This window comes from Atractosteus spatula, chromosome 28, assembly GCF_055471065.1.
Source record: "Atractosteus spatula isolate fAtrSpa1 chromosome 28, fAtrSpa1.hap1, whole genome shotgun sequence".
In the NCBI taxonomy this organism is placed as follows: domain Eukaryota; kingdom Metazoa; phylum Chordata; class Actinopteri; order Semionotiformes; family Lepisosteidae; genus Atractosteus; species Atractosteus spatula.
In genome coordinates this window covers 9,494,585-9,518,977 of record NC_142733.1, presented here as the reverse complement: position 1 = coordinate 9,518,977, position 24,393 = coordinate 9,494,585, and the positions used below count along the sequence as shown (strand labels likewise).

The window sequence follows — 24,393 nt, the reverse complement described above, 5'->3', positions numbered from 1 at the left end:
GTTGCACCCATAAATGCAATTTTCAGCATTAAAGGTGTGTAGATATGACATTAATTTGATCTTGACCAGATCAGAGTTGATTAGACCGGGTTGCTAAAGAAGACCAATTGTTGCAACAGTTTCACATGACTTTGTAAACAGACGTACTGCGAGAGGGAGTCTCTCTGTGATGAGAAGACATTAAAAGCATAAAATGACTTTTTTTCTGAAGAGGAAAGAGGTGAGTGTCAGGAAGTAACTTGACACACTGAACACATGCCAAAGACTGTAGAATTTGCCGTTTTAACCGAAATGAAACTCGCCACACATACACACCCCTCGAGTTAACGGACTAACATGACACCTAAGCATATCTTCGGAAATTGTGGGATGAGTGGATTTTGAAATATTTCATCAAAGGACTACACAATTCACCCCATATATTATGTAAATATTGCAAGACTGCATGTTGACCCTTGATAAAAGCCATCCCCCTGGCATTTAGCTTTTCAGGGATTCCAGAGTGGCGGGGCTGGAGATCCTGGGAACAGTGTGGCTGCAGGTATTGAAAGCCATTCTTTCCCTTTGTGGATTAATTGCTCCACAGCAGTCCGTCGGTGAACAGCTCATCATATTCTGAAGGACAGAGAAATGCTCAGCGGTGCTTTGAGTTAGCTCATGACTTCTTTTAGACCACCCAGGTGTTTCTTGGGCATAGTTAATGAAAGACTCCAGTGCTGTCTGCCAAAACAGATGGTCTCAGCTCCGTGGGTTTATGGAGAGACCATGCAAATGATCAGAAATGAAACTGAATCCACCAAATAAGAAAAGCAATCAAGTTTTTCATTTCAAAGGAGCAAAAAACCGCATCTGAACGGCACTGCTGTTGAAAGCTGACTCGAGCATTTTGAGAACAGGAATGCTGTAAAGAGAGGTACAGTATGTGTTCTCTTTAGAATGGGGTAGAGACCGATTCTTCTAGCCTCATCTCTAAATCCCACTCTGCCAACATTGTCTTAACCACCCAATGAACTAGAAGACCGTCCGAGGCCAGTAATTTTAGACATTGATGAGCTCTCCACATTTTTTACACTTTAGTCTTTAATTTTTGGTGTTAACAGTGAAAACTTTTGCAAGTTTGATTGTTTTCAAACTGCGTTCTCCCCTTACCTTGATGCTAAGATCAGTTCTAAAGTCCAGTTATTGTTCAAGTTGGCTTAGACACAATGCAAGTTCTGGCCTTCAATAACGGAACACTATTTTACAATTAATATGAACTTCAAACTGCCTCTGCAAAAACGTTTAAACTCATTGACTCTCAGTTTATATTCTACTTTGATCTCCACTTACAATTTGCATATAAAACCAAATACATGAGCTACCAGCTATAGTATTGTTGTAGGCCCGTGAAGATGAATATGCTTCCACACGTTTTTTCTGAACAGAATGCCTCCTGTGTGAAAAATGCACTTCTACTTTGCATGACCAGGGCTTCTCTTTATCTTCTTTTGGGTCCTGTTTTTTTCCTAACCTTGACATTCTAACTTCCTGTGAATGCTTTCGAACTCTGTTTTTGCACAGTGTGAAAGAGCTTTACACCGAGTCAGGCATCACTGCTGTACAAGCGAAACTTGTCAAACTCTGGATCCTGATTCATATCATTTTCCTTTGACATCCCCTTTATTTTTACTGGGGCTCATCTTTCAACACGTTTTTTATTATAATTCTTAGGGAGACCTACTAGCGCAGTGGCTAGAATTGGGCCTGTGTTCAGTACCACACCTGGGGTACTGTCTGTGTGGAGTTTGCATGTTCTCCCCAGGTTTGCATGGGTTTCCTCCAGGTGCTCTGGTTTCCTGCTACAGTCCTACAGTAGGTTAATTGGCTATTGGGAAATGGTGTCTGTGAGTGCCTAGTGGTGGGCTGGCCTTGCACCCGTTGCTTGCTGGGATAGGCTCCGGCTCCCCTGTGACCTTATGCTTGATAAAGCTGTTAGAGAACAGCTGGATGAGTGTTTGTTAATCCAGCTGTAAGTGATTCCTGTTCTGTGACAATCAAATTTACTAACTAGGTGAAAATGCACACAGACTCTGCAATGAACAACCAAAATGATTAACGAATGGACAAGGGATGGAGCAGACGACCTCTTAATTTCTAACCTTTCTTCATCGGACTGTGACCTTTACTGAAGACGAGAGCAGAGTGGCACGTGAAACAGCGAGAGGGGGTGAAATGTATGTGAGGTGGGGGGGAATGTTATCTTCTGGGGGTTGTATGATGTTGGGGGGGGAGGCAAAAAATAATAATTTGGAAATTTGTAAGCAAAATGCTCTCAAAGGCACTGACAAAGTCAATGTGAGGGACTTCGCTATTAGCTACTAAGCGACCTAAACAGGCTGAAAGGCTACCAACGAGAGGAGGCCGTTCTTGGAAAACAAGTAAATGTTTATTCCATGCTGAAAAGAGAGGAAAGTGACACACCCGAAGAAGGATCCACAGTCTGTCTTTTTTCTTCTCTTTTCAGCATGGAATAAACCTTTACTTGTTCCTTTGCAGCCTACGCGTGCTGACGCAGTCGCCTTCTTAAACTACTTCGTTCCCGATCTTTTTCAACTGAGCACTCTTCAGTAACTTCTTTTCAGCACTTAAAACCCTCCTGCAGAATCGTATCTATCATTAGAAAAGCTATTTTCCAGAGGAATCGTCTATCTGCTCTTATTTTTTCATTCATCCCGGTTGCATGAGCTCACGCTTCCTTCCCAAAAACCCCGAGAATCCCGTTGGCCGAGTCATCGCCGCAACTTACAAAACCCCACGAAATCGATTGACTTTCGTTTTGGGAAAAAAAAAAAAGATCACGTGCAAATTGCCGTAAACTAAAAAACAACGCGCCTGCATTTTTTTTTTAGGGTACCGCCCCCTCCCTCCTTCGGGGCGACCTCAAGCCGCGATTGGCGATTCCCGTTCCGAGGTCGGAGACGATTGGTCCATCCGGCGGCAGTTCCCTCCCCCCGCAGCCCAGCCCCGGGAATGCCGGGGTCCGTGACGTCACCGGCGGGGCGGGGCAGGATGCGGCAGTACACAGCAAGGCATGTGATCGGCTTGTGTTTTTAAACAGGTAGCGGCCGGGCAGGTAAGAGTCGGGGCGAGGAGACGAAATGAGAACGGGACTTTCGTGATGCTGCAGGCAATGCGGTCTCTCTACGACTGGCGTGGTTTTTTATGTCACTTTTTGTCTCCCCGTTCACCTCCCATTAGTTTAAAGAACCGTCTGTTGTCTTTGAAGAGCTCCGGGGTCGGCGGTCGGGAATGAAGATTGAACCGAAGGACAGCAGTCTCGTCCGAAAACCGGCGCGCTCGCATGTTCTTTTTATGTCTTTTTTTTTTAAAAAACATAAGGCAGCTGCTCTCTCTTAAACGCTGGCGTCCGGGGCTTACAGCTTTCGACTGAACGCGAGTACGTCAATGAAGACGAGAAAAACGCCTCTAGTCCAAGCGAGGGGGTCCTGGTTTTCGTGACAGAAGCTGGACACTTAAAAAAACAAACAACAAACAACAAAAACAAAAGGGCGATCATGGCTGACGAGCGCTCAATGCCCCTGTGCAGCCGCCTGAGCTACTCGGTCGGGCACTTTCTGAACGACCTGTGCGCCTCCATGTGGTTCACCTACCTGCTGGTGTACTACCACTCCGTGCTGGGCTTCCAGAACACCTGCGCCGGCATCCTGCTGCTGGTCGGGCAGATCGCGGACGGGGTCTGCACGCCTCTCATCGGGTACGAGTCGGACCGGACCCCGGGCTGCGGCAGCTACGGCAAGAGGAAGTCCTGGCACCTCGTGGGTAGGTGGCTGTGGGTGGAGGGGTCACGCCGCGGGTGACTCGAGCTGGAAGGGGGGGCGGGGCGGTGGCACTGTGGCTCGGGATCTGCGCCTGTGGCTGGAAGGTTGCCGGTTCAAATCCCACAGTTGTCTGAGGAATCCTCCTCCGTTGGGCCCCTGAGCAAGGCCCTTCACCCCAACTGCTAAGGTACCCCGCTACCAGTTAAGCATCATAAATGACATCGTACATCTAGCACTTAAGCGTCTGGGGTGGGAATAGCTGTTTTTGTGGCCATTGAAATAGCGTGCATGAACCGCTGCTCCTTGATCATGTGAAGCAGCTGGACTCCGGGTCCGCGCCCGTGTCGCGGGTCGCCGGCCGTCACGTGGTGCTCAACACGTGGCCCAAACCCGTTTGATTGGGCACCCGCTCAAGGTATTGATCAGCTAAGTAAGTCATTCGGTCAGTAATGAGAACCCTGGTGCTTGGGGGAGCTGCAGGGAATTCCGGCTCCACGTGATCTCTAATGGAAGGTGTTTAGTCTTTAGTCTTTAAAGGCTGATGAGTTAATGGCCATCTGTAAGACGTGGGAGATTGTCTGTATCCCCTCAAACTGCGAGACTCGGGCTGGCTGCCCTGTGGCCCTGGAGCAGGGCTTTCACACGGTCTCGGGTGAATCATTGTGAGACTTCTAGCCAGGCTCTGAGGTGTGGTCTGCAGTACAGCGTGAGGGCAGTGGATGTTCTGAGTGGTCAGAAACGGGGGTCGCGAGGCTGCGCAGTGGTTAAGATTGCTGCTCACACCGCCGGGGCCCTGGGTTCAGCTGTGGTTTGTGTTTCCTCCAGGTGCTCGGGTTTCCTCCCACAGTCTAGTGACACACTGGTAGGTTAATTCGCTTCTAGGAAAATTGGCCCTGGTGTGTGTGTGTATGTGTATGTGTATGTGTATGTGTGTGTGTGTCTCGGTCTGCCGAGATTTCGTGGAACTTTTTTAAACTCTTGGAGGAAAATGAAGGGGAACTTCATTTTATTTTCTAACCACTCTGCCCAATTCCGGGTCGGGAGGGAGCTGGAGTCTGTCCAAGCAAGCAGTGGGTGCAAGACGGGATACACCCTGTATGGGACGCCAGTCATCATGGGGCACAGACACACACACTCTCACACCAGGGCCGACTTTCCCAGAAGCCAGTTAACCTCCCAGTATGTCTTTCAATTGTGGAAGGAGACTGGGGCACCCCAGTTGAAACCCACATGAACACAGGGAGAACATACAAACCCCATGCAGACAGCACCCCTGAATTGAGCCCAGGGCTGTGAGACGACAATGCTAACTGCTGTGCCACCCCTAAGTTTAACTCCCATAAGTAAGATGAATGCAGCTGGCTCAAGAGATATAAGATAAACATAACGGCTCTGGGTGCTTCACTACAAAAAGAACATTGGTACTTTGGAAAGAGTTTGTAGACGAGCCACCCGAATAGTTCCAGATGTAAAAGAAATGTCATGCAGAGGTTAAAAAGGCAGAGTCTTACAGGAGATGTGATGTTGGTATTCAGAATCCTAAAGCACATTGACAATGTCAACCCAATGGGGTGAAATGAGGGGACAACTGGAATTAAAGACCCTTTTACACAAAGGGTGGTGGGTGTCTGGAACAGGTTACACAGCCTCGATGTTGAGGCTGTTTCCCTGGAGAAGCTCAGTAAAGAACTGGATGAGATCCATGGATCAATTAGCTACTAGCAACCCAATGAGCTGGATGGGCCAAGTGACCTGTTTTTTGTAACCTTCTTATACTCTTAAAATGGATTAACAAGGTTTCCACTTTCAAAGAAAGAACTGTTTTGGGATTTTCATGATGAGCTTTAGATTCCATAAAAATCCTAAACAATATTATTATTGAGTTCCTGCAAGGTGGGTGTCTTTTGACATGGCTTGTTTTTAATCTTGCAGCAGCCACATAGAGGAGACTAAACGTGCTGTACACCATCAGGCAGGGGACAGCTGCACCAGAAAGGGTGTAAAACAGCCCAGAATAATGGCGGGTTGATGAGGCCCATGGTGACGAGTCACGGGACTGCAGGGGTGTAGAGTTAGGTGTGGCAGTACGTCACCCGTGTGTGCCATGTGGTTTGAGCTCCAGACAGCGGTTCGAGCCCAGAGCCCACCTGCAAATTGTACACGAGTGTCTGGCTCTGTTACAGCAGCAGCAGCTCTGATCGCTCTTTAGTTTCCTTGTGCAAAGTGCTCTGCGATGGGTTTGACAAAGCAATGGCAAGCCTATTTGTAAAAAAAAAATATACGATTAAGCCACATAAAAGATAGTTTATTTCTTCTGGTCATGCCAGCACAAGCCGAAAACGCTGCAGCAAAGAGGGAAGCCCCTATTCATGCTGGTCTGCCTTGCTCGCCGCAGGAGAAGCACGGAAAAAGGACAGTGGAAATAGTTCGGGGAGTAGCTGACGTCTGCGGATGGGCAGTGTGCTGCTGAACGAGCTCTGACCAGGCCGAGCTGAGCCCACTCTGTTGATGAGTAAATTGAGTTCCAGTGTGGCTCGCACAAGAGCTGTGAGAGATTGAAAGCTTGCAAGATTGGATTAGTTGGATTCAATTGATTTATCACTACTGTCAGTTGAGTTGTGAACTTGCTAACTGAATAAGTCATTGTTGGTCATTTTCTGACTTGTCTGTAAGCCCTTTGTTGGCTGTGAGTTTGTTGGCTTTCTTTTGGCTCAGTCCAGCTTGATGTTTCGCTTATGTCTCTTTAAACTTATATCGAAGTGATCCTAAACCAGAGGAGTATATGTTTCCAGGTTTGACATTTTAGAGGGGTGCTCCTGATCACGGTGTGTTTGATGGAAAATTGCTACAAGGCACAAAAAATTGTAAGTGATCTGGTTTCCCACCAAAACTACTGTTCCCCCCCCCCCCCCCCCCCGGTGTAATCTTTAAATCGAGTCCTGCAATCCTGCTCGGTCTTAACTAGATCGAAGGAAAATAACGCGTCTTTCCCACAGAAAACAAACAAGTCCACAAACGGGTGGCTCAGTACGGTGAATCAGAATTCCCCTTGCTGTCGTCCAAGCTGAAAGGCTCTCCGCCTACACTGTCTGAAACAGTGCACAGTGCTGTGAGCTTCAGAGCCCTGAAACAGGAAGAGAAACCTCGTGGCTAGCACATTCTAGACTGTTCATATAACAGTATCAGGTGTCAAATATAGACTTCCCCCCCTTTGCACACAGTTACATGAGCAAAGTGCACGTGATGCAGCATGACGTTAATGTGATTGTTGGACATCATAATTAAGCTTTCTGGGCCTGGGAGCAGGGGAACATGGTGGCGCATGTTCTCCCCAGGTTTGTGTGGGTTTCCTCCCACAGTCCAAAATTAAGCTGGTTGGGTTTTGGGAAAAGTGGCTCTGGTGAGTGTTAAGCTGCTTGCTTTCTAACCAGCATTTCTGCTGCCCTGAAAAATGCTCTTCAAGGTGCTGTGCTAAGAACAGGGAAGAGCATGACTTTCTTCTCTGGTGTGGGTAAACCCCGCACCGTGCCTGGGCATAAGCTTATCTGTGTGGCACACATGATAAAGAGGAACAGGCGGTACAGGAAGCTCGCTGTGCTGTGCTTTCTGGAAGGGAGAGCTGTTTAAAAAGGCGTTTCTTTCAAGAGCTGATCATTACTGCTCTTGGAGTTCTTATTTATCTCTGAGTGCTAGGAGAAAACACATTTTGGAAGTGACCCACCTGGTAGTTTTTTACATAGAAATCCAGTTTCTAATGTATAAAATAAAAAGTGAAACTTGCTGAGCATGTCTTCAGTCAACTGGTACGTTTTGAAAATCCCCTAAATGTTATGTGAAACCACTTTTTTCCCCACAGTATTAATTAAATGGCCATAGTGTGACTTTAGACTGAGGATTTTTAAGATGGAGAGTTTTCCTTTAACGTGCATTGACTTCAATGAGCTCAGCTTCTGTACTCAATGCTCTTAAATACATCGGAACATTCAAGGGAACAGGAAAATGGAAAAAACTTTTCTCAAATGTTTAACACAATTTCTAAGCCTCATTAATAAGGATGAATGGATTTATAGAATCCAATCGCATCACCTAAGGTTACAATTCTGATGATTTAAGTGAGACTCCTCAACCCTGGTGTATCATTAGTTTCATGAGAGCATTGTGACAGACCCCAGCTTGGCTAAGGAGCTCCCAGGGATCTGTACACATAAACTGTCACAATGGCCCTTGAATCAAAGTACAGGATGCTTTAACCCAGAGTTCTTTCAGAGTTTCCCTTTCAGTCATTAGAAGAAAACTCGCCAGGCTTTTGAGTCTGCTCCTTCATCGCTCCCAACACTGTGCACAACCAAACGGCAGTAATTGAGCCCTCATAACAAAGTGCATTGCAACCCAGCACTAATAAACCAATTGACACCCAGTCAATCTATTTACAGTTCAGAGGAGCCCTTTGTCACCCCCTGGTGGTAGCTCTTAGGGAATAGCATTCTCGTGGCCGGACAGAATCTGTTGGAGGCTGAAGGAGCATAAAATCGCATTGTACTTTGAACATGGAGTGATCAAGCCTTCAAAGACGGAAACAACAATTGAAGGAAGTGTTCTGCCTGCTAGGAGATGTATTGCTCTTTTTTTTGTTTTGCTAAATGTAACCTTGTTGCTCTTCTTTCTTTTGTCCTCCCCCTCCCCAGGGACAGTGAGTGTGCTGCTGTCATTTCCTTTCATCTTCAACCCCTGCATCGGCTGTGGGCAGGTGACGCCGCAGTGGGTGGGCCTCACCTACTTCATCCCCTTCATCGTCATCTTCCAGTTCGGCTGGGCGGCCACACAGATCTCCCACCTGTCCCTCATCCCCGAGCTGGTCACCAACGACCACGAGAAGGTGGAGCTCACGGCTTACAGGTAACTGGCGTTTCGTCTGGGAAATTAAACATCCTTCAGTGGGGGGCCAGTAGTTGTGTTGCATCCCATTCGCAGAGCTGCTCTGAGGAGTGTGGAGGTTGGCAAGTAACGACAGTACCCTCTCCTGTCGTTAGTGTAGCGTTTTGGATCCCAAAGTGCCTTTAATACAGCTAGGGACCCACTTCATCCACCACTGGAGAGCAGCCCCACCTGGCTGACGCACAGCAGCCGTTCTGCTCCAGCAGCCCCACTGCACGGCTGCACCGGATGGGTTAAGGGAGAACGTCAGGACAGCCAAGCTGCACGAGCTCCCAGTGGAATTTAGCCAGGACACCGGGTTTAACACCTCTACTCTTTACGACCAGGAGCACTGGGATCGAGCCCAGAGTGGGATTTATTCAGTTTCTTACTGTAATCCCTGAAGCGAATCTTGGAAAAAGATGCATCACAAAATAATACTGCCATTTAGAAATTAAATACCCCAAATGATTAACCATCGAAGGCGTTCATTGTACGATTTAAGATCTGAATTGAACAGTCACAGGAAAAGAGGCTGGGAGCGAGTTTTGATTTAAACCGTTTAACTCGCTTGTTTGATAAAGCGATAAAGCAGAATTAGTGCTGCAAAAGCACCTCCTGATACTCCTACACAGCCCTGTTTCTGGGATTGATCCTTTCACGTGGATGATAATACTAGGAGGACAGCCTACAGTTCCCATTTTGAGGATCTAAGCACTTTCCAATGGTTGATGCAGCACATGACATGAAAATTCCCAGCCACGGCCTTGGCCACTGTGTTCTCCACATGCGGATCCCAGTGTCTCTGAGGAAATGATTGCTGACATGTTATATGCAGAACAAATCTGAAGACCCCATTGGTTCCATTATGCTTTGTTGTAACCTTTCTTCTCTACTTACAGCCTTCTGATAGTAGTTTTAGGATCTCGGCTGATTTGAATTAACAGTTTGCTGGGATGAGCAATCCAGTCCCCGAGAGCCATCCCTCTCTGCATTGCTGTTTGTTAACAGTTGGACTTTAGCATTCAGAAATAACTCTCTCTACTGGTTATAGAGTATATAACTCATCGAAACCATTACACATGAGATAGCTGTTTGCATTAGGTGGATGGATTGCCTTGGGTGGCCACACAGACTGTAGCTGTTTTAGCACCTTGTGCTTTGCCTGCCTCATTCTAGCCAGTTTTCCAAAGGCAGGCACTAAAGCTGCAAGACCACGATAGCTTCTTTGATTCCACTCACAATCTCCAAAGGAGAGACTTGTGCTCAATGTGCAGCGTTCTGGCCCTGCTGCCTGGAGATCACGGGCGTGCGACTCTCTGAGTGGTTGGGCAGTTGGCCAACATGATCACATGTTGCACCGAGACGCATTTCTGGTTCTGGAACAGGTTTTGTACCTGCAGTCACTGATCAGCTGGGCAGGCTTGTGTAACTGTGCTGACATAATAGCGATGCATGTTTGCACTATATTATTGGTTAGAGCTCCGCTTCAAAGTGGTCAAAGTGAGAGCGTGGTCTTGAGCACACAGCCGCTCTCATCACCAAAGGAGCTCTTGTTTGCTCGCAGTTGTTTCCTTCTGCCTGATCTGTCTTTCTTCATAAAGCAAGATGGGGATTTCTCAATCTAGTCCAGGTGATGAGACATCAGTTTATTTAGATGGATGTAAAAGCTAGCTGAAACTTGCCCACTAACCACCCTCTAATACACTCTACATGCTACATGAGCTGTAGCAGACTTGGCTCTGTTCTTCCTGCTTCCACGTTCATATCCAGGCTGGGGAAGCAACCTTTCTGAAATGTGATCCTATCCAGCTCATCTGCTCTTTGGTTTTCGTGAGTATTCCTGGAGGATGCTCCCGGAGGGGCTGTGCTCAACCTGGGGAATTTTCCTTCTGGAATTCAGGGGGAAATTCCAGGGGCAAAAAAATTTGGAGACGGTGACTTCCTGTCCACGCCAGTTGGCTGATAAGGTCAGAATCTTGCCAGATGTGTCTGCCTCCCCCAGCTTCCTGTACAGTGAACCTGGCATTCGACTGTGGTGAAAATCATAGTATAAGTGTCAAAACGGAAGCGAAAGTGCCCCCGGATGTCAGATGTGTTTTTGTTCAGCAAGTGATTTTTAGCTCTGCAGCTCTTGTGAATGTTGTGCACATAATTTTGCACCCTCCTCTGCCAGCAGCAGCAGCAGATATTGGTCCCCACAAGGCAATAAAAATAAAGCGTAGTGTGTTACACAAGGATGGCCCTGCACAGCAGTTAAACCTTTTCACCCCCCTGTGTTCTCCAGGGGAAACTCTGTTGTGTCATTGTGTATCAAGGGGATTGTTCCTCAGAGTGGTTCCACCTGAGCTACAAAACTGTTGCTTCTAACGCAGCGGGGGGTCTCGGGCAGTGCTCAAGCCCTGTTGGAAATGAGGGTGTAACACGGGCACAGAGTAGCTAGGCTGTCCAGGCTGTGTAGAAGTGCTCATACAGTCATGTTGTTTGGGCTTCCACAATCTTCCATCCCATCTCTGAGCCATCGTGGGCCCTAGGATGATCCTGACTAGATTTCTGAAACTAGTACTCTGCCTGGGGAGGTTGGACCACTCTTAGGCCTGATGGTTTAGGTTGCTGGAGGCCAGAGGCCTCAGAGGCCAGGTCTTAGTGTTTTTATTGCAGAGGGTGTTTCAGGATGCTTTCCTGATCCCAAGATCACTGTGGTTCCTGCTTGAAGAATTACTTGCCGAGAAGAGGAGAGATTTTAATTTTTTCCGCCTTGCTGTACTTGGGGAAAACTATCTACATCCTGACCATCTCTTACTTGAGAAATTCTGCTTCCTCAAAGGAAACGTGTCAGTCATTTTCAGTTTCACTTTTCTGATACTTGGAAAACAGTCTTTAGTACCTGTGATCCTGATTTGTATGGTGCCCCCTAAGCAGTGACTAGCGCTGGCAAACAAAATGGTGTTGAGAAATGTATCTTATCACTAGATGGTGTTGTGATTCATATTATACAGAACATTTTGTACTAAATGTGCATATTTTGTCAATAGCAGAAGTTCAAAGTGATGTGCGATTCTACAGAGAAAGAATTGTAAAACCACGAACTTGAGCTCTTCCTAGAAGTGCATACTTGTAACTGTACAGAACCACGTCACACACCCCGCTGCCCGTGTCTGCTCTTCATCACCACAAAAAGGACTTGGAGAAATTTCTGGGGAAAAAAATTAAAGGCTCGAGAGAAGGCGGTGAAAAGGCCTTCTGAGAGTGACGAGAATTTTTTTTCTAAACAGCGTTAATGTGCTTGGCTATGTGCATTCTGGTTTTAAAAGAGTGCAGATCAGTGTTGGTTAAGGGCATTGCCAATATGTTCTATTACTTTGGCAATTTCTTAAAAACATTTGATGGATTACAATTACATTGTTTCATTTATTGAAGCAATTTAATTGCTTTGCACCCTGCTGGTCTTCAGAACTAGGTGATTCGTGGAAACCAGTAAGACTAACGGTACCCCCGCAGACGACCAGTGTCAAACACTGTTTGCTGAATGTCTGTCTGCTTCTGCAAACCAGCTCTTTCCATTCATGCATTGACTTGGAGTGACAAAAGAGAGCTTTAAAAAATTAAAGCTTTCCACTGAAGTATAACCTTTACCGCAACACTTATGCACATCATTGATGATACTTTTTGGATCAAGTAAAGGATAGCCAGGTAAGTATGTAACATTGTTTCCCAGAGGCTTTTTCTGGGAAGCACGTTGTTGAAGAAGATTGCTTTGTTCTGAACTTTGTATAGTAGTCACTATTCGTTCCGTCAGCCAGCCCCTGATCTCATGGGCATTCCCCGAACAAGGACACATGAATCTGGGCTGTCGGAGAATTAGACCTGTCCAGTACCCTCTTGGTTCTGTGTGAACTGGAATAAAAATATAAACCAGTGCAGGCAGTACTAACTAACAATGTATTGACTGCTGGGGGAGCTGGTGAAGTTGAGCCCTTTGATCCAGTAGTGGTGCAGACTGTACCTTGCCACATGGGGGCGCTGTTTTTCCAGCCATGTATCCATGTGTTAACGGCTGATGCATGGATACATGACTGGGACAACGGCACGTTCCTTGATTCTATTTTTCTCTCAAATCAAGTAATTATTAACTAGAGGAGAGAACAGAGAGCAAATGAAAGATGGTGTGACAGAAAATGATAGCGCCTCGCATGAAACGTGGCTGGCTGGCTGCACCCCACGAGGCCATGCTGGCGACGCGAGCACACCCAAGCGAAGTGGTGCGGTCTCTTCAGCCCCGCCTCTGCCCGACTCTGCAGGTACGCCTTCACCGTCATCGCCAACATCACTGTGTACGCCGTGGCCTGGCTGCTGTTCAAGTTCCAGGCCGGGCAGGTGGACGACCCGGCGATGACCGAGAGCCTGGGCTGGCAGGACGTCTCCGTTTTCAGGGTGAGTCCCGGCGGCCCCGGCGGGGGGCGGGGGGAGAGGGGCGCGCGCTCTGGCGGGGTGGGCACATCCCGTAACTGGAAGCGGGTTCTTTCTCTCCTCCTCGCTGGCAGAACCTGGCCCTGATCGTGGTTGGGCTCGGGGCCGTGTTCTCTCTGCTGTTCCATGTGGGCACGAGGGAGAAGGGGCTCGTGCTGCCGAAGCCGGCCGACGAGGACGGGGAGCGCCAGCCGGTGCTGCAGCGGGTGCCCCCCCACTCCCTGATGCAGTGGAAACACTGGCTGAAGGAGCCCGCCTTCTACCAGGTGAGAGGCCTCCTGAGTGCAGCCCTCCGTGTTCTGGCCTCTTCACCCAGGACAGGACCCGTGGGGAGCTGGCGCCTATCCCAGCAAGCAAGGGGCGCAAGGCAGGGTACACCCTGGGCAGGACACCAGCCCATCGCAGGACACACACACTCGCAGACAAAGACGCACTCGCTCCCGGACCAGTCTTCCCAGAAACCAGTTCACCCACCAGTATGTCTGAATTGGAGGAAACCCATGAAAACACTGGGGGAACATTCAAACTCTTGCCATTCATCCTCCACTAGTTCCACATTTTACTTCCCTTACACTCTCATTCCTTTCTAGTCTGCTTTCTGAAATTGTAAATGTGACTTTGACCCGGTGCAGTTGCACAGAACACCCACATGCAGTACACAACGGATCCCCAGTGGATCTCTCATCCACCTCCACCTCCACCTGGTGCTGGTGGGATTTTTGTCTTATGCAAGTGTGTGTAGGGTCAGTGGGCGATATAAAGCTGGTATTTTTGGTTTCTAGGTAGCTATGCTGTACATGTGCACCAGACTGATTGTGAACATGTCTCAGACCTACATCTCCATGTACCTGACTAACTCCCTCATGCTTCCCAAGGTAAGATCCCCCTATGAGACTCTCGAGGTCGTTAGCGGACATGTTTGTGCTGCCTACTGGAGCGGCCTGCTCCTGCATTTATCAGAACCGCCCTTGAATCTGGACTGATGTTCCTCTCCTCCTGCAGAACTACATCGCCACGATCCCGCTGGTGATGTACGTCAGTGGATTCGTCTCCTCTTTATTCATGAAGCCAGTCAGCAGGCTGATTGGTAGATATGTGAGTATTTTTCTGTGAGTGTCACACTGTTGTGAGGGTTTGTGCCTGGAGAGATGTGTGTGTGTGTAGAGCACCTCACGTCTGGTTCACCTGATGCTGTTTTCTAGGGGCAGAGCCTGACTGCCCCTGGGGTAGTCCTCATCATGCCCTTGTTCACACCGTGTTGTCTGAACAAGAGGTCAGTAACCCACATTGTTCTGAGATCGTATTGCAGAGATGCTTGGTCATATGACTTGTTGACGCTATCTACTTATCTGAACCAGATGCCTTTTAAATGGCAGAAACAGACATCGGAAGCCTGAGAGATGAAGTAAAACTGTAAAAACATGCCTGTTTCTGACAATCCACTAGGTTAGTCTGAATGTCTATTTGTTAATGACAACAAGTGCGGTGTCTGGTTTACAATGCACAGGTGATTACATTTATCTCTGAAATTAAATTTCTTTAGATTTGTGTGTTGGAATGGAGTCTTAGCAGATATGATGAGTTGCCTTTGTAGAGCCAGGCTTGCCCTGCATCAGGAGCTGGGGAGACTGAGCTCACGGTGACCTCTTAGCTTATCACAGGGAGCAGGACGGACCTGTGAACAGGTGTTGGGCGGCACTGAGGAATTCTTCAAAGGGCAGGTGTCGATTTCACATGCTATAGCTCCTCTGTGTTCGTGAGATCCATTGAGTGAAGAACCGCTGCCTGCTGCCTCCGTGAAATAATCAGTTCCATCTTTGAATAAAGAGCTCGTACTGTACATGCTGTCTGCACAGTGTACCTTCTACAGCGAGGAGTGAAGTCCATTAAGCTCCTTTCTCCTAGCTGTAAAAGGTTTCAGTGTTCTTCAACATTTTCCAGTGTTTCTCCAAATCAAAACTTCTGTATACAATTTGTCCAAGCTCCTGAAAGGCTTAATCTTTATTCTATGAATGTGTGGCCCCAACCAAAATCTCCCCCGTGTTTTTATTGACCATCGCCTGAATGGTTTTATGTCCATGCAAGTCTTGACTGCTGACCTCTCTTTCGCCTCCTGCTAGATGACCTATTTTTTGGGCCTGTTGCTGATCCTGGCCTTCGCCTACTGGGTGATGCTGGATGTGAAGATGGGCAAGGCGGTGTACGGTGCCGCGGTGCTGCTGGGCGCCGGCTCTGCCACCATCCTGGTGATGTCGCTCTCCATGACCGCCGACCTCATCGGGAACCAGACGGTGAGCTTGCCTCTCGCCAGTCCGCGGGAGGGCTCCAGCACGGGGCTCGTGAGCGATCTGCCGCACGATACCGTCTAAATCATTTCAGACAGTGAACCCAGTTATCCGACATGGGTCTTTCTAACTTACCTTTTTAAAGGTGTTGGCAGGAGTGAATTTGTAGCGGACGCAGAATCTGTTCGCTCCTCTGCAAGACGCAGTGTCTTGTGTCTGAATCATGTGAGGAGGGCTGAACATGCTTTAGATTCTCAAAAAGGGTTGCTAACCAAAACCCTGACCTGTGTCGGATGGGGGTCCCTCGGATCTATGGCCTTGAGTGACGTATAAAGCTCTGCGTGAACTTTGAACCGGTTCGCTTAGCTCCCTCAGCAGGATGATCCCTGTAGCCCAGGCTGTCCAGGCATGGTCCTGCTGGGTCCGTGTTTGCGGTCCCTGCAGAACTGGGAGAAGCTGTGTGATCTGATCGCTCTAACGAGTCATGAGCCGGTGTTCGGGTCAGGTGAAGGGAGGTGTGGCGCGGCCCGAGGCGTCTGTCTGTCTGTCTGTCTGTCTGTCTGTCTGTCTGTCTGTCTGTCTGTCTGTCTGTCTGTCTGTCTGTCTGTCTGTCTGTCTGTCTGTCTGTCTGTCTGTCTGTCTGTCTGTCTGTCTGTCTGTCTGTCTGTCTGTCTGTCTGTCTGTCTGTCTGTCTGTCTGTCTGTCTGTCTGTCTGTCTGTCTGTCTGTCTGTCTGTCTGTCTGTCCATTCACCGCGTTGGGCGTGTGCCCTGCTCTCGTTTTTTCCAGCAAAGCGGGGCTTTCGTGTACGGGGCGATGAGCTTCACCGACAAGGTGGCCAACGGAGTGGGCGTCGTCATCATTCAGAGCCTCCACCCCTGCCAGTAAGTGTGCCCTCGCTGTCTGCCCCTTTGAAAGAGCGCGGTGCGGGCCTCCGGGAGGCGACGCGTTCGCGCAGCCGTTTGAAGGGATAGGAAATGTAAAAATCTGTGTATGACGTTGATCATGCATGACCTTGGAGCCAGCTCGGCGGTGTGCTTTGTCAAGGGGCGGCGAAGCTCTTCTCAAGCCTAAAGCACTTTGAGGAGGTAAGCAAAGGTGCCCGCTGCCCGCTGTACCGCTCCTTCCTCTCCGCCCCGAGCGGGACTCACCCTGCCTCTGTCTCTGCTGCAGCACACACATCTGCTGCCCCGCCTGCGTCTGGTTCTACCACCACATCATGGTGATCGTCACCGGGGGGGTGGCCTTCGTGGCGGCTCTGTCCCTGTGCTCCATCCTCATCTGGCCAATCAAGATCCGAATCAGTAAGTACCGCCTCCCAGCTCTGCGCAAGCCGTCCAATCGCTGCGGGGCAGGGTTCCTCGCCTTGCTCCTGGGTCCCGGCGGCTCCTGGGGGCTGCTAGCCTTGTGTTTAGTGCAGACAGGAGGGGTTTGTATTTAATATGAATAAACTCCAGCTCTGCTTTGGGGCATGAAGATGAAGACTGATTCGCTGCTATTGTTGAGATTTGAGAATTTCTTTTTTAATATCACAGTTTCGGCTACAGCCATGTGTAATTTGGCAGAACACCTGCTTGGTTCCTTGGTAGTTTCTAACCAATGGGTGTGATGGGCCAAATTGCCTCCCTCTCATGTACTCCTGTCCCCATGGGTGCCTGTCAGAGCTGCGGATGGGTGGGAGAGAACTGATGAAGGCAGAGAAAGGCCTTGTTGGGTGTGTCAGCTCTTCTGCAAACAGCCAGTTTGAACGATAGATTTCCGTGCTTTTAAAAACCATCGTGCCTCCACCGTTGACCGTGGTGTGTTTCAGAATAGGTGTTGGATTCTAGAGAATTGGATTGTGTGATTTGTATGTTTTATCCTGCACTAAGTATTCAACATGCCATATTGTGTTTCACTGGTGCTCTCGTGCTGTGAGAGCTTTGGAGTGCTCTTTGAGGAACTGATGGCTGGAACCTGTGAGCAGCTCTGAGTACAGCGATGCTGTGCCTCTCCATGTATGATGTCATGCAGGCGTCTTTACGGTGATGTCGTTCTCTCCCTGATGTCACACCCTGTTTGTGTTTCAGGAACCAAGGAAGAGCAGATAAACTAGAATTCCAAACATTAAGAGCACTTCTCTGTAGAGAAGAAACAGACCCCGACAACCTACCGTCACAGTAGATCTTATTTTGTCATCTGTTAACCACGTTTCACTAATGCACATCATGATGTCAATCAAATACATAGAAATTAACATTAATACATTTAATTGTCGGTCCTTATTACATAACTTTACAGTTTCTAAAGGATTTGCTAATTGTAAATGCATTTAATAATACAAATGTTAAACAGGATAATACCTATTTGGGTCATACACATGACAATGTGAAATTCTTAATGATTCCTAATCATAAAATCATTTTTTTTAAAGAAAAACCTCCTCAATTAATGAGAAAATTCAAATAGAAAGATATTTTATTTAGCATTAAAACCAATCCTTTTTGATTCTTTCATTTTTAATTATGGCAAGTTTTTCCACTTGCCATTATCTCTGTCCCACAGCGCCACTTAGTGGCTCGGGGTTGAACTGCACCACCAAGTAAGCGGCTGCTGCGGTAACAATGGCGGCAGAGACGGACGCTTTTACAGCCTTAAAGGAATCTGCCCGTCTACATCAACAAGAGCCCCTCAAAAAAGCAACATTTTTTAAAGGAAATATACAGTGCAAGAAACTGAAATGGGACTTCGGTGTTTTGGCTGTTGAGCCAAATTCTCCAATACAGGATCCAACTACAGACAGATAAGCAATTCTGCAACAAGTCAATGAACTGTCTGTATGGACTCTTGGATCAACCTCCTGAAAAATGTTGTCCGTTCACCACCCCTTCTGAACTTTCAAAAAATCTGGTTAATTGGGACCAACACCTTCATAGAGTGATGAGATTCTCTAATCCCTGTAAACTGGCTGTAAAGTTTATATTTAATTGACCATACTTCATTGATGGGTTGATTTATTTGAGTCGATTTTTTAAATTGGCCATTAAAATGAAACCTTGTGAACAAACGTTTTGAGCTCTGCTTTCCACCAGTCCTGCTGCTGTGCATGTGGATCTTCTTGTGACGGACCAGTCATTTGGTGCACAAAAGCTGTAACAACCTGCGCACAGCTCTGAAGTCTGCGTGCATCTTTCTTGAGCAGCCTCCACAGGCGCAGTGGGCGGGTCCCTGACCCAGTTCTGGGCTGGATTATGGAGCAAGTCCGATCACAGCTAGGGATTTGGAAGGCTGTGCAGCAGCGCTCCAGGTTGTCTCCTGTGAGGTGCAGCTGGCGCAGGCTGTTCTCCAGGCCGGTGTGTGCATTGTGCCAAATCTCTCGTGTCCTGTTTCTCGGTGCCAGCGGGGGCAAGGAGCAGCGGAGCTGCTGGAGCTCAGGCCCTCGACGGGAGACTCCAGTGATGTTCAACCGCAAAACCGGAGCTCTTTTTTTATGTCGCTTTAAGATCAGACTTTCTTGTTGCATACCCACCCGACCTGATATTGCCAGCTGTGTCGTTGTGGGATGCCCCCGTCCCCACATGGGGGGGGGAGCCAGGAAGTGCTGCAGAGGCCTCCTGATCCGCCCCTCCCACCGAGCAGAGACCTGAGGGTCAGGGCTGTCTCGGAGAGTTGGCGTCCTTCCTGAGCACAGGGGTTGCAGGGTTGCCAGCAGCTGAGAGAGCACTGCTTGGCTGATGCCAGCCCTAGCCCTGGCAGCGCTGTGCCAGCTGTGCCGACTCGTGGGTCCTGGATACAGTCGGCGAGTGACGCGGCTCCAGCTCGAGCCTGCAGCGTCTGGGTCACCAAGCCGCTGTGCAGCCCGGGCTCAGCCCTCAGTGGGGCTCCCATGGTTGTGCTCCTGTGGCTCCGAGAGCACTGTGACCTGTTGCTTGGCATGTACATCTACAAGGCTGCATCAGGGAGCCTTGTGCTGTAACGGCAGCCTACAGTACGAGCCTCTCTAAGGGATGTGCAGCTGTTAGCAGTCCTGGCCTGAGCGAGTTAAGCCCTAAAAGCCTTCTCTCACTTCCTGGCTGCATTTGTTTGGCTTCAGTATTTCAAAGAGCCGGTATTCCACCTGTCTGGCTTCCTTTAATAGGATATAGAAAGCAGTTTTATGTTGTATTAATGAAAGCCTTGAATAGAGAGTTCCTCCCGTCGCTGTCTTCATGCAAGCACATGGCTGGGACTCTACCGCTCTGCCGGTTCTGACAACAAGGTGTACACTCACACTCACACAGGGTAGCTCATCCTGCACTACAAAGGGTTTCCTCAGCAGTAGATATTCACCATCTTCACCTTTTCTGCCTACTTTTCTTTAAAACCAGCAGAATGTACAATAAGAACAAATATCCATATCCAGACTTTCCTGCAACAGTGTCTCAGGAAAAGGCAAAAAAAAGTTCTTATTCCAAAATACACAAACTGATCAAATCAAGTTTTCCGCTTGCCAGAATGGCGAATCAGACCACAAGTGTGTAGAACAGTTGATGGCGTGGGTAAGTAACTTGCTTTTGTACAGGGGGTGTTTCCCCCAGGGCCGCTGAAGGGAAGTGGGAGCTGTCTGGTGTCACTGAGTCAGCTCCCTTTCAGATTCCAGCACCGTCTCCTGGTGCGCTTCAAGCCTGTTCAAAGCAAAACCCAGAGGAGAGTTCCTGACCATGGTTGCATATTTCCTGATGAAACCTCGTAGAGTAGCTACACTGGTGTGTCACACCATTGACGCGAGATTTGGGGCTGGAACTGAATGAGCTTCAGGGAAGTCCAAGTGAGGAGACGGTACTAGATACTGACTTGTGTTTCGTTAACCATCGAATGTGGGATTTCTTGCAGACCTGTTCTTTGTTGCTTCTACTCCGCCGCTGTATCGGTGTCACCTGTTGCTGTTGCCCGGGGGGCGTGTTGGCGCCAGGTTCTGCCCACACCCACTAACCCCCCCACCCTCCATGTGCCTGCGCAGGTCTGCCCACGATCGCTGGCCTGATGGGGACGGACAGCGAGGACGTCGGGGGCACCCAGGTCGTCAACTGAGGCCGCGGCACTGTGGCGGTGGGAGCTTCTCTCTGTTCTGTTCACCCGGTGCGGTCCTCCCCTCTCCCCCTCTCCCCCACGCGGCTGGCCAGCGGGACTGCCGCAGGATCTCCACAGAAAGAGGAGCGCTGCCTGCTTCTCTTGCACTGTTAGGATCCTGCACCCCTCACTACACAGCAGTGGCTCCTCGGTCACGTCTGCACCTTACGAGGGAGTCCTGCCCTGGATTCCTCTGCAGTCCTTTCCGTTCTGTCCTGCAGGGAAGAAGAGGGGGGGGGGGGGGTTCACATGGCTGCTCGCTGAGTGGAAGTCAGAAACACTATCGATTTGCAATAAAAGGGAGGAGAGAGAATCGCAGCACAATCTAGATCTCCGAGGCAGGCCACTGACTGACCTCTGACTCCATGTGCAGAAAAGGCCAGTTCAGAGTAGAGCTGGCAGCTGCTTTAATGGCAGGAAGTCAGAGACTCCAGTCAGGAGGCACAGAATTGCCTCTAGTTCAGTTGATCAGCCTTCAGAATTCCCCGATCACTGCGTCAGTACCTCTCTGAAAACTTAGCAGGGAGTCAAGACGTCAGTCTTCACGTTCGCTGATAAGGGACCAAAGAAATTAGATGGGAAGATCACCAGCCTGCCCAGCTGGGCCAGAGCAGGACCATGTTGTTCCTGTTTTGTTACAGTATCTGAAACTATACCTTTTGATGTAACCTTGTTGGGGGAAGATTGAACTTTCATATGCCTAACTTTTGTGTTTTTTTTTTTATTGGTATGATGAAGAATCATAATCGTACGTGGTTTTGAAACTAACAAGCGAGTTTAAAAGTATTTTTGCACTGTGCTCTGCATTTTGTTCTAATCTTATGCCGCAAAATACTGTTTAAAATGCTATTTACTGTTCTGTCTTTAGTTATAGTATCCAATACATTGGAAGTGAAACATCTTGTTTTAGATCTGTGTATTCAAGAATGCACAAAGTGCACAGGAATCCTGTCTTTCCTCCTAAGTTGTCTTGTTTTAAGGAGGAGGAATGCAGTCTCGGTGCTGGCACGTGCTCGCTGCGTCCTTTACACAGCTGTCGTGGATGTCCCTGCCTCACCAGGGAACCCATCCTGGCATTGTGATTTCCAGGATATTCTGATCCGAATGTAAAAATGGGGAACGATGACTTCTGGCCAGGCAGAGCAATAAAGGGATACCTATTCTTCAAGGAGAATTTAGCAAAAAATCAATGCAATAGTGAAGTTCAGAATAAGAGACAGTTTTGCACCTGTGTGAAAGCTTTGAGTGTCCCGTTATTCTGCTGATAGGTTTCAGTAACTTGTTTCCCTTCTGGTCGCTGTGAAGTATGGTGGAGGAGTACTTGCTTGTGAGCAGACTAGGCTGGGCTGCTGCTTTTAGAAATGCCTTTCCTCTCCCTGGAGAAAAGCCCTCTGGACAAATGGGTCCCTCCAGCAGGTTCCCCTGGTTTCTCCAGTAACTGCAGTAACCAGAGCTTCACTGTCATCCAGTCTTTTTCATGCACCGATTGCAGCCAGCAAGAAAACAGAGATGTTAAACTAAAGTAAGAGCCCACGTTTTTCATGTTCCATGTGACTGTTTGGAAGGGTCTTGTTTCGAATCAGATTGCCTCTTAGAAACAGAAATCAATTGGAACTTGTCACTTTAATTGCTGCTCAGGATATATAATCATGGAAACACTTTTCTTTATAGTTAGGAAAGAATTGAGACGCCTTCATCATATCGGACTATGTTATTGTCATAAGGCGTCCATGAAAGGGAACCAAATTTTATGCTATTATGTGTCAACGGGAAAGGTGCATGTGTGTGCCTTTCAGTTTTATCAGAGATCTGAAAGAAAGTAAAGAAAAGGAGACATTTCTCAGGAAGAAAGATTCTTCTGAAGAAAATGTGATCATTTAGTTTCAGGGGGGGTTGTTCAGTTTTTAAAAGCATTATCAAGGATAAAAAAGGGAGTTTTCACTAAAAATGGGTGTCAGAGTTCTGGATTTCCTGTCTGTTCCTACTTGGCTAATTTCAGTCACTTTAAGGGGTTGAAAAATTGTTTTGTAAAATAAGTGATTTTTTTCCATCATTGTGATCTTTAAGATGTTCATGGAAATTAAAAACTGTTTGCTGCTGGCACCTGGTGTTTTTCTGGGGTGTTTGGAGGGGGGTTGCTGGAGAGTGTGATTGTACTGAAGGAATGTGTGAAGGTACGGTTGCCCTCGGTGCGATGGTGACAGAGGGACTTGAACAAGACAAAGGCTTGTGGAATGGGATGGGGGAGGAAGAGGTGGTGGGTTTGAAGATGAAGCAGAAAGTGTGAGAATCTCAGGGGGTCGTGCTTGTAAGCCGCCTGCTTTGGCTTCTCCCACAGCAGTGCAAAACACACAAGCAAAACGGAAAATCCCAGCAGCCCTGTGTGATGAATAGAAACGGATAAATGGATAGTGGGGACACTACATTGACCTACATTCATTGAGTAGTTCTATTGCAGACCGTGAAGGTTCAGAAGTTGCCAGTAGGGAAGTAGCAACACATTTACTGATTACTGCAGTTTTGTCTGGCTTATTTGTCAATCAGGCTGTTTCAGTGATGGCCCGTTGAGCTTTTGTGATGTCTTTTTAAATAAAAAAAACCCCAAAAGCATCATTGCTTTGAATCTGCTATGCTGTTTGAAGATTCTTTAAAATCTGATATCTCTGTAAGCGGGAGAGGCAGGCGGCCGGCTGTGGTCTGCTGCGAAGAGTGCTGACCATCGCAGGCCACGCCACTGCTGAGTGGGGACGAATAAACTGTATGTTGCCTTGTCCCATTCTACACAGTCGGGGAGTAAATTGAAAAATTACCAAAGTCCTTTAATTATTCTGCCCCAAAACTGAAGCCAGGCGAGCCCTCCAGGACTGAACTGGCCAACAGCACAGTGTTTAGAAATGTGGTCAGGCCATTGACGAAAGCACGTCATCGCTGCTCGTTAACAGAGCCACTAATTGGAGTCTGAAGTGGCCCGCTATTGGACAAAGTAATCTGAACAGATCTTGCCCCCACTCCCCCCCCCAATAAAAACAGTCTCTAGCTCCTAGACGGGATTCTCGAGGATAATGAGAGGCTTTGCAATCAGGAAAAGAGGGTGACTCGGTCAGAGCGTAGGAGGGCTCCAGGGCTCGCCCCTCTTTCCATGACGTTACAGGGTGATGGCTAATCTCTGGAGAAACCAGCGCTTGTGTGTCGGGGGGAATGTGCAAGTCAACGGAAAGATTTCCTTTCGGGTTGCGCATCCTAGATTTCCAACGCACACTGCAGCTCTCCTCCACTGCGCGATTTCCAGGAGAAAGGGGGTTGCCATTTTTCACAAAGAGGCCTAGAAAGACACTGAGCGGTACGGACGTTCCTTGAGTTGATCTCTTATTTCTTCTATTACGAAGCGAAATGATCAATGCTTGCCCTTGCAAAAGAAAATCCAGTTGGAAACATTAAGAGCATTGTGTTGTGATTGTGACTGGTCCTACAAACAGCATAGTTCTAGTGAGCACTGTATTACTCCTGACACATGGAAACATGAGTAGGAGCTGCTATTAATTAACAACGCAACAAAGACCGGAAGTGTTTCAAGCTGAGCATTGCTTACAGTGCCTGTCTTTTTAACTCAGCTTCATAGCTGCCTTTATGCTTTGTCAAATAGGAAGCACAAGACATCAGCTACAGTCATAGTTTCAGCCAAGTAAGGGAGACCTCACACAGTTCAAGAATACTTCAACTGGAAGGGTTAGCTCTACCAAAGCCGAACTCGTATTAAAAGGCAGGAGGGAAGGGTTGTGTCTGTTACACACCCCACTCGTGAAATTACAGATTTCCTTA

At 48.1% G+C, this 24,393-nt stretch overlaps 1 protein-coding gene across 2 annotated transcripts; it reads left to right on the top strand.

Annotated features, from left to right (window-relative positions):
- Positions 1 to 3,055: 3,055 nt before the first annotated feature.
- LOC148814005 (major facilitator superfamily domain-containing protein 12-like) lies at positions 3,056 to 22,676 on the top strand. 2 transcript variants are annotated; one of them, XM_088907376.1, is made up of 10 exons: positions 3,056 to 3,819; positions 8,504 to 8,714; positions 13,034 to 13,166; positions 13,277 to 13,468; positions 13,985 to 14,077; positions 14,205 to 14,297; positions 15,323 to 15,493; positions 16,276 to 16,370; positions 16,660 to 16,790; positions 20,465 to 22,676. In XM_088907376.1, the coding sequence occupies exons 1-10, from the start codon at positions 3,555 to 3,557 to the stop codon at positions 20,533 to 20,535; spliced, it is 1,455 nt and encodes a 484-aa protein (XP_088763502.1). In that variant the 5' UTR covers positions 3,056 to 3,554; the 3' UTR covers positions 20,536 to 22,676. The 2 variants fall into 2 exon arrangements, with proteins under 2 accessions (XP_088763502.1, XP_088763503.1); XM_088907377.1 differs by lacking the exon at positions 20,465 to 22,676 and adding an exon at positions 17,556 to 17,638.
- Positions 22,677 to 24,393: the final 1,717 nt, after the last annotated feature.

Coding starts and splice junctions, on each gene's coding strand:
- LOC148814005 (XM_088907376.1), top strand. CDS start 3,555: ATGGCTGACGAGCGCTCAATGCCCCTGTGCAGCCGCCTGAGCTACTCG. Junction 8,715..13,033: donor GTGGAGCTCACGGCTTACAG/GTAACTGGCGTT, acceptor CCGACTCTGCAG/GTACGCCTTCACCGTCATCG. Junction 13,469..13,984: donor AGGAGCCCGCCTTCTACCAG/GTGAGAGGCCTC, acceptor TTTGGTTTCTAG/GTAGCTATGCTGTACATGTG.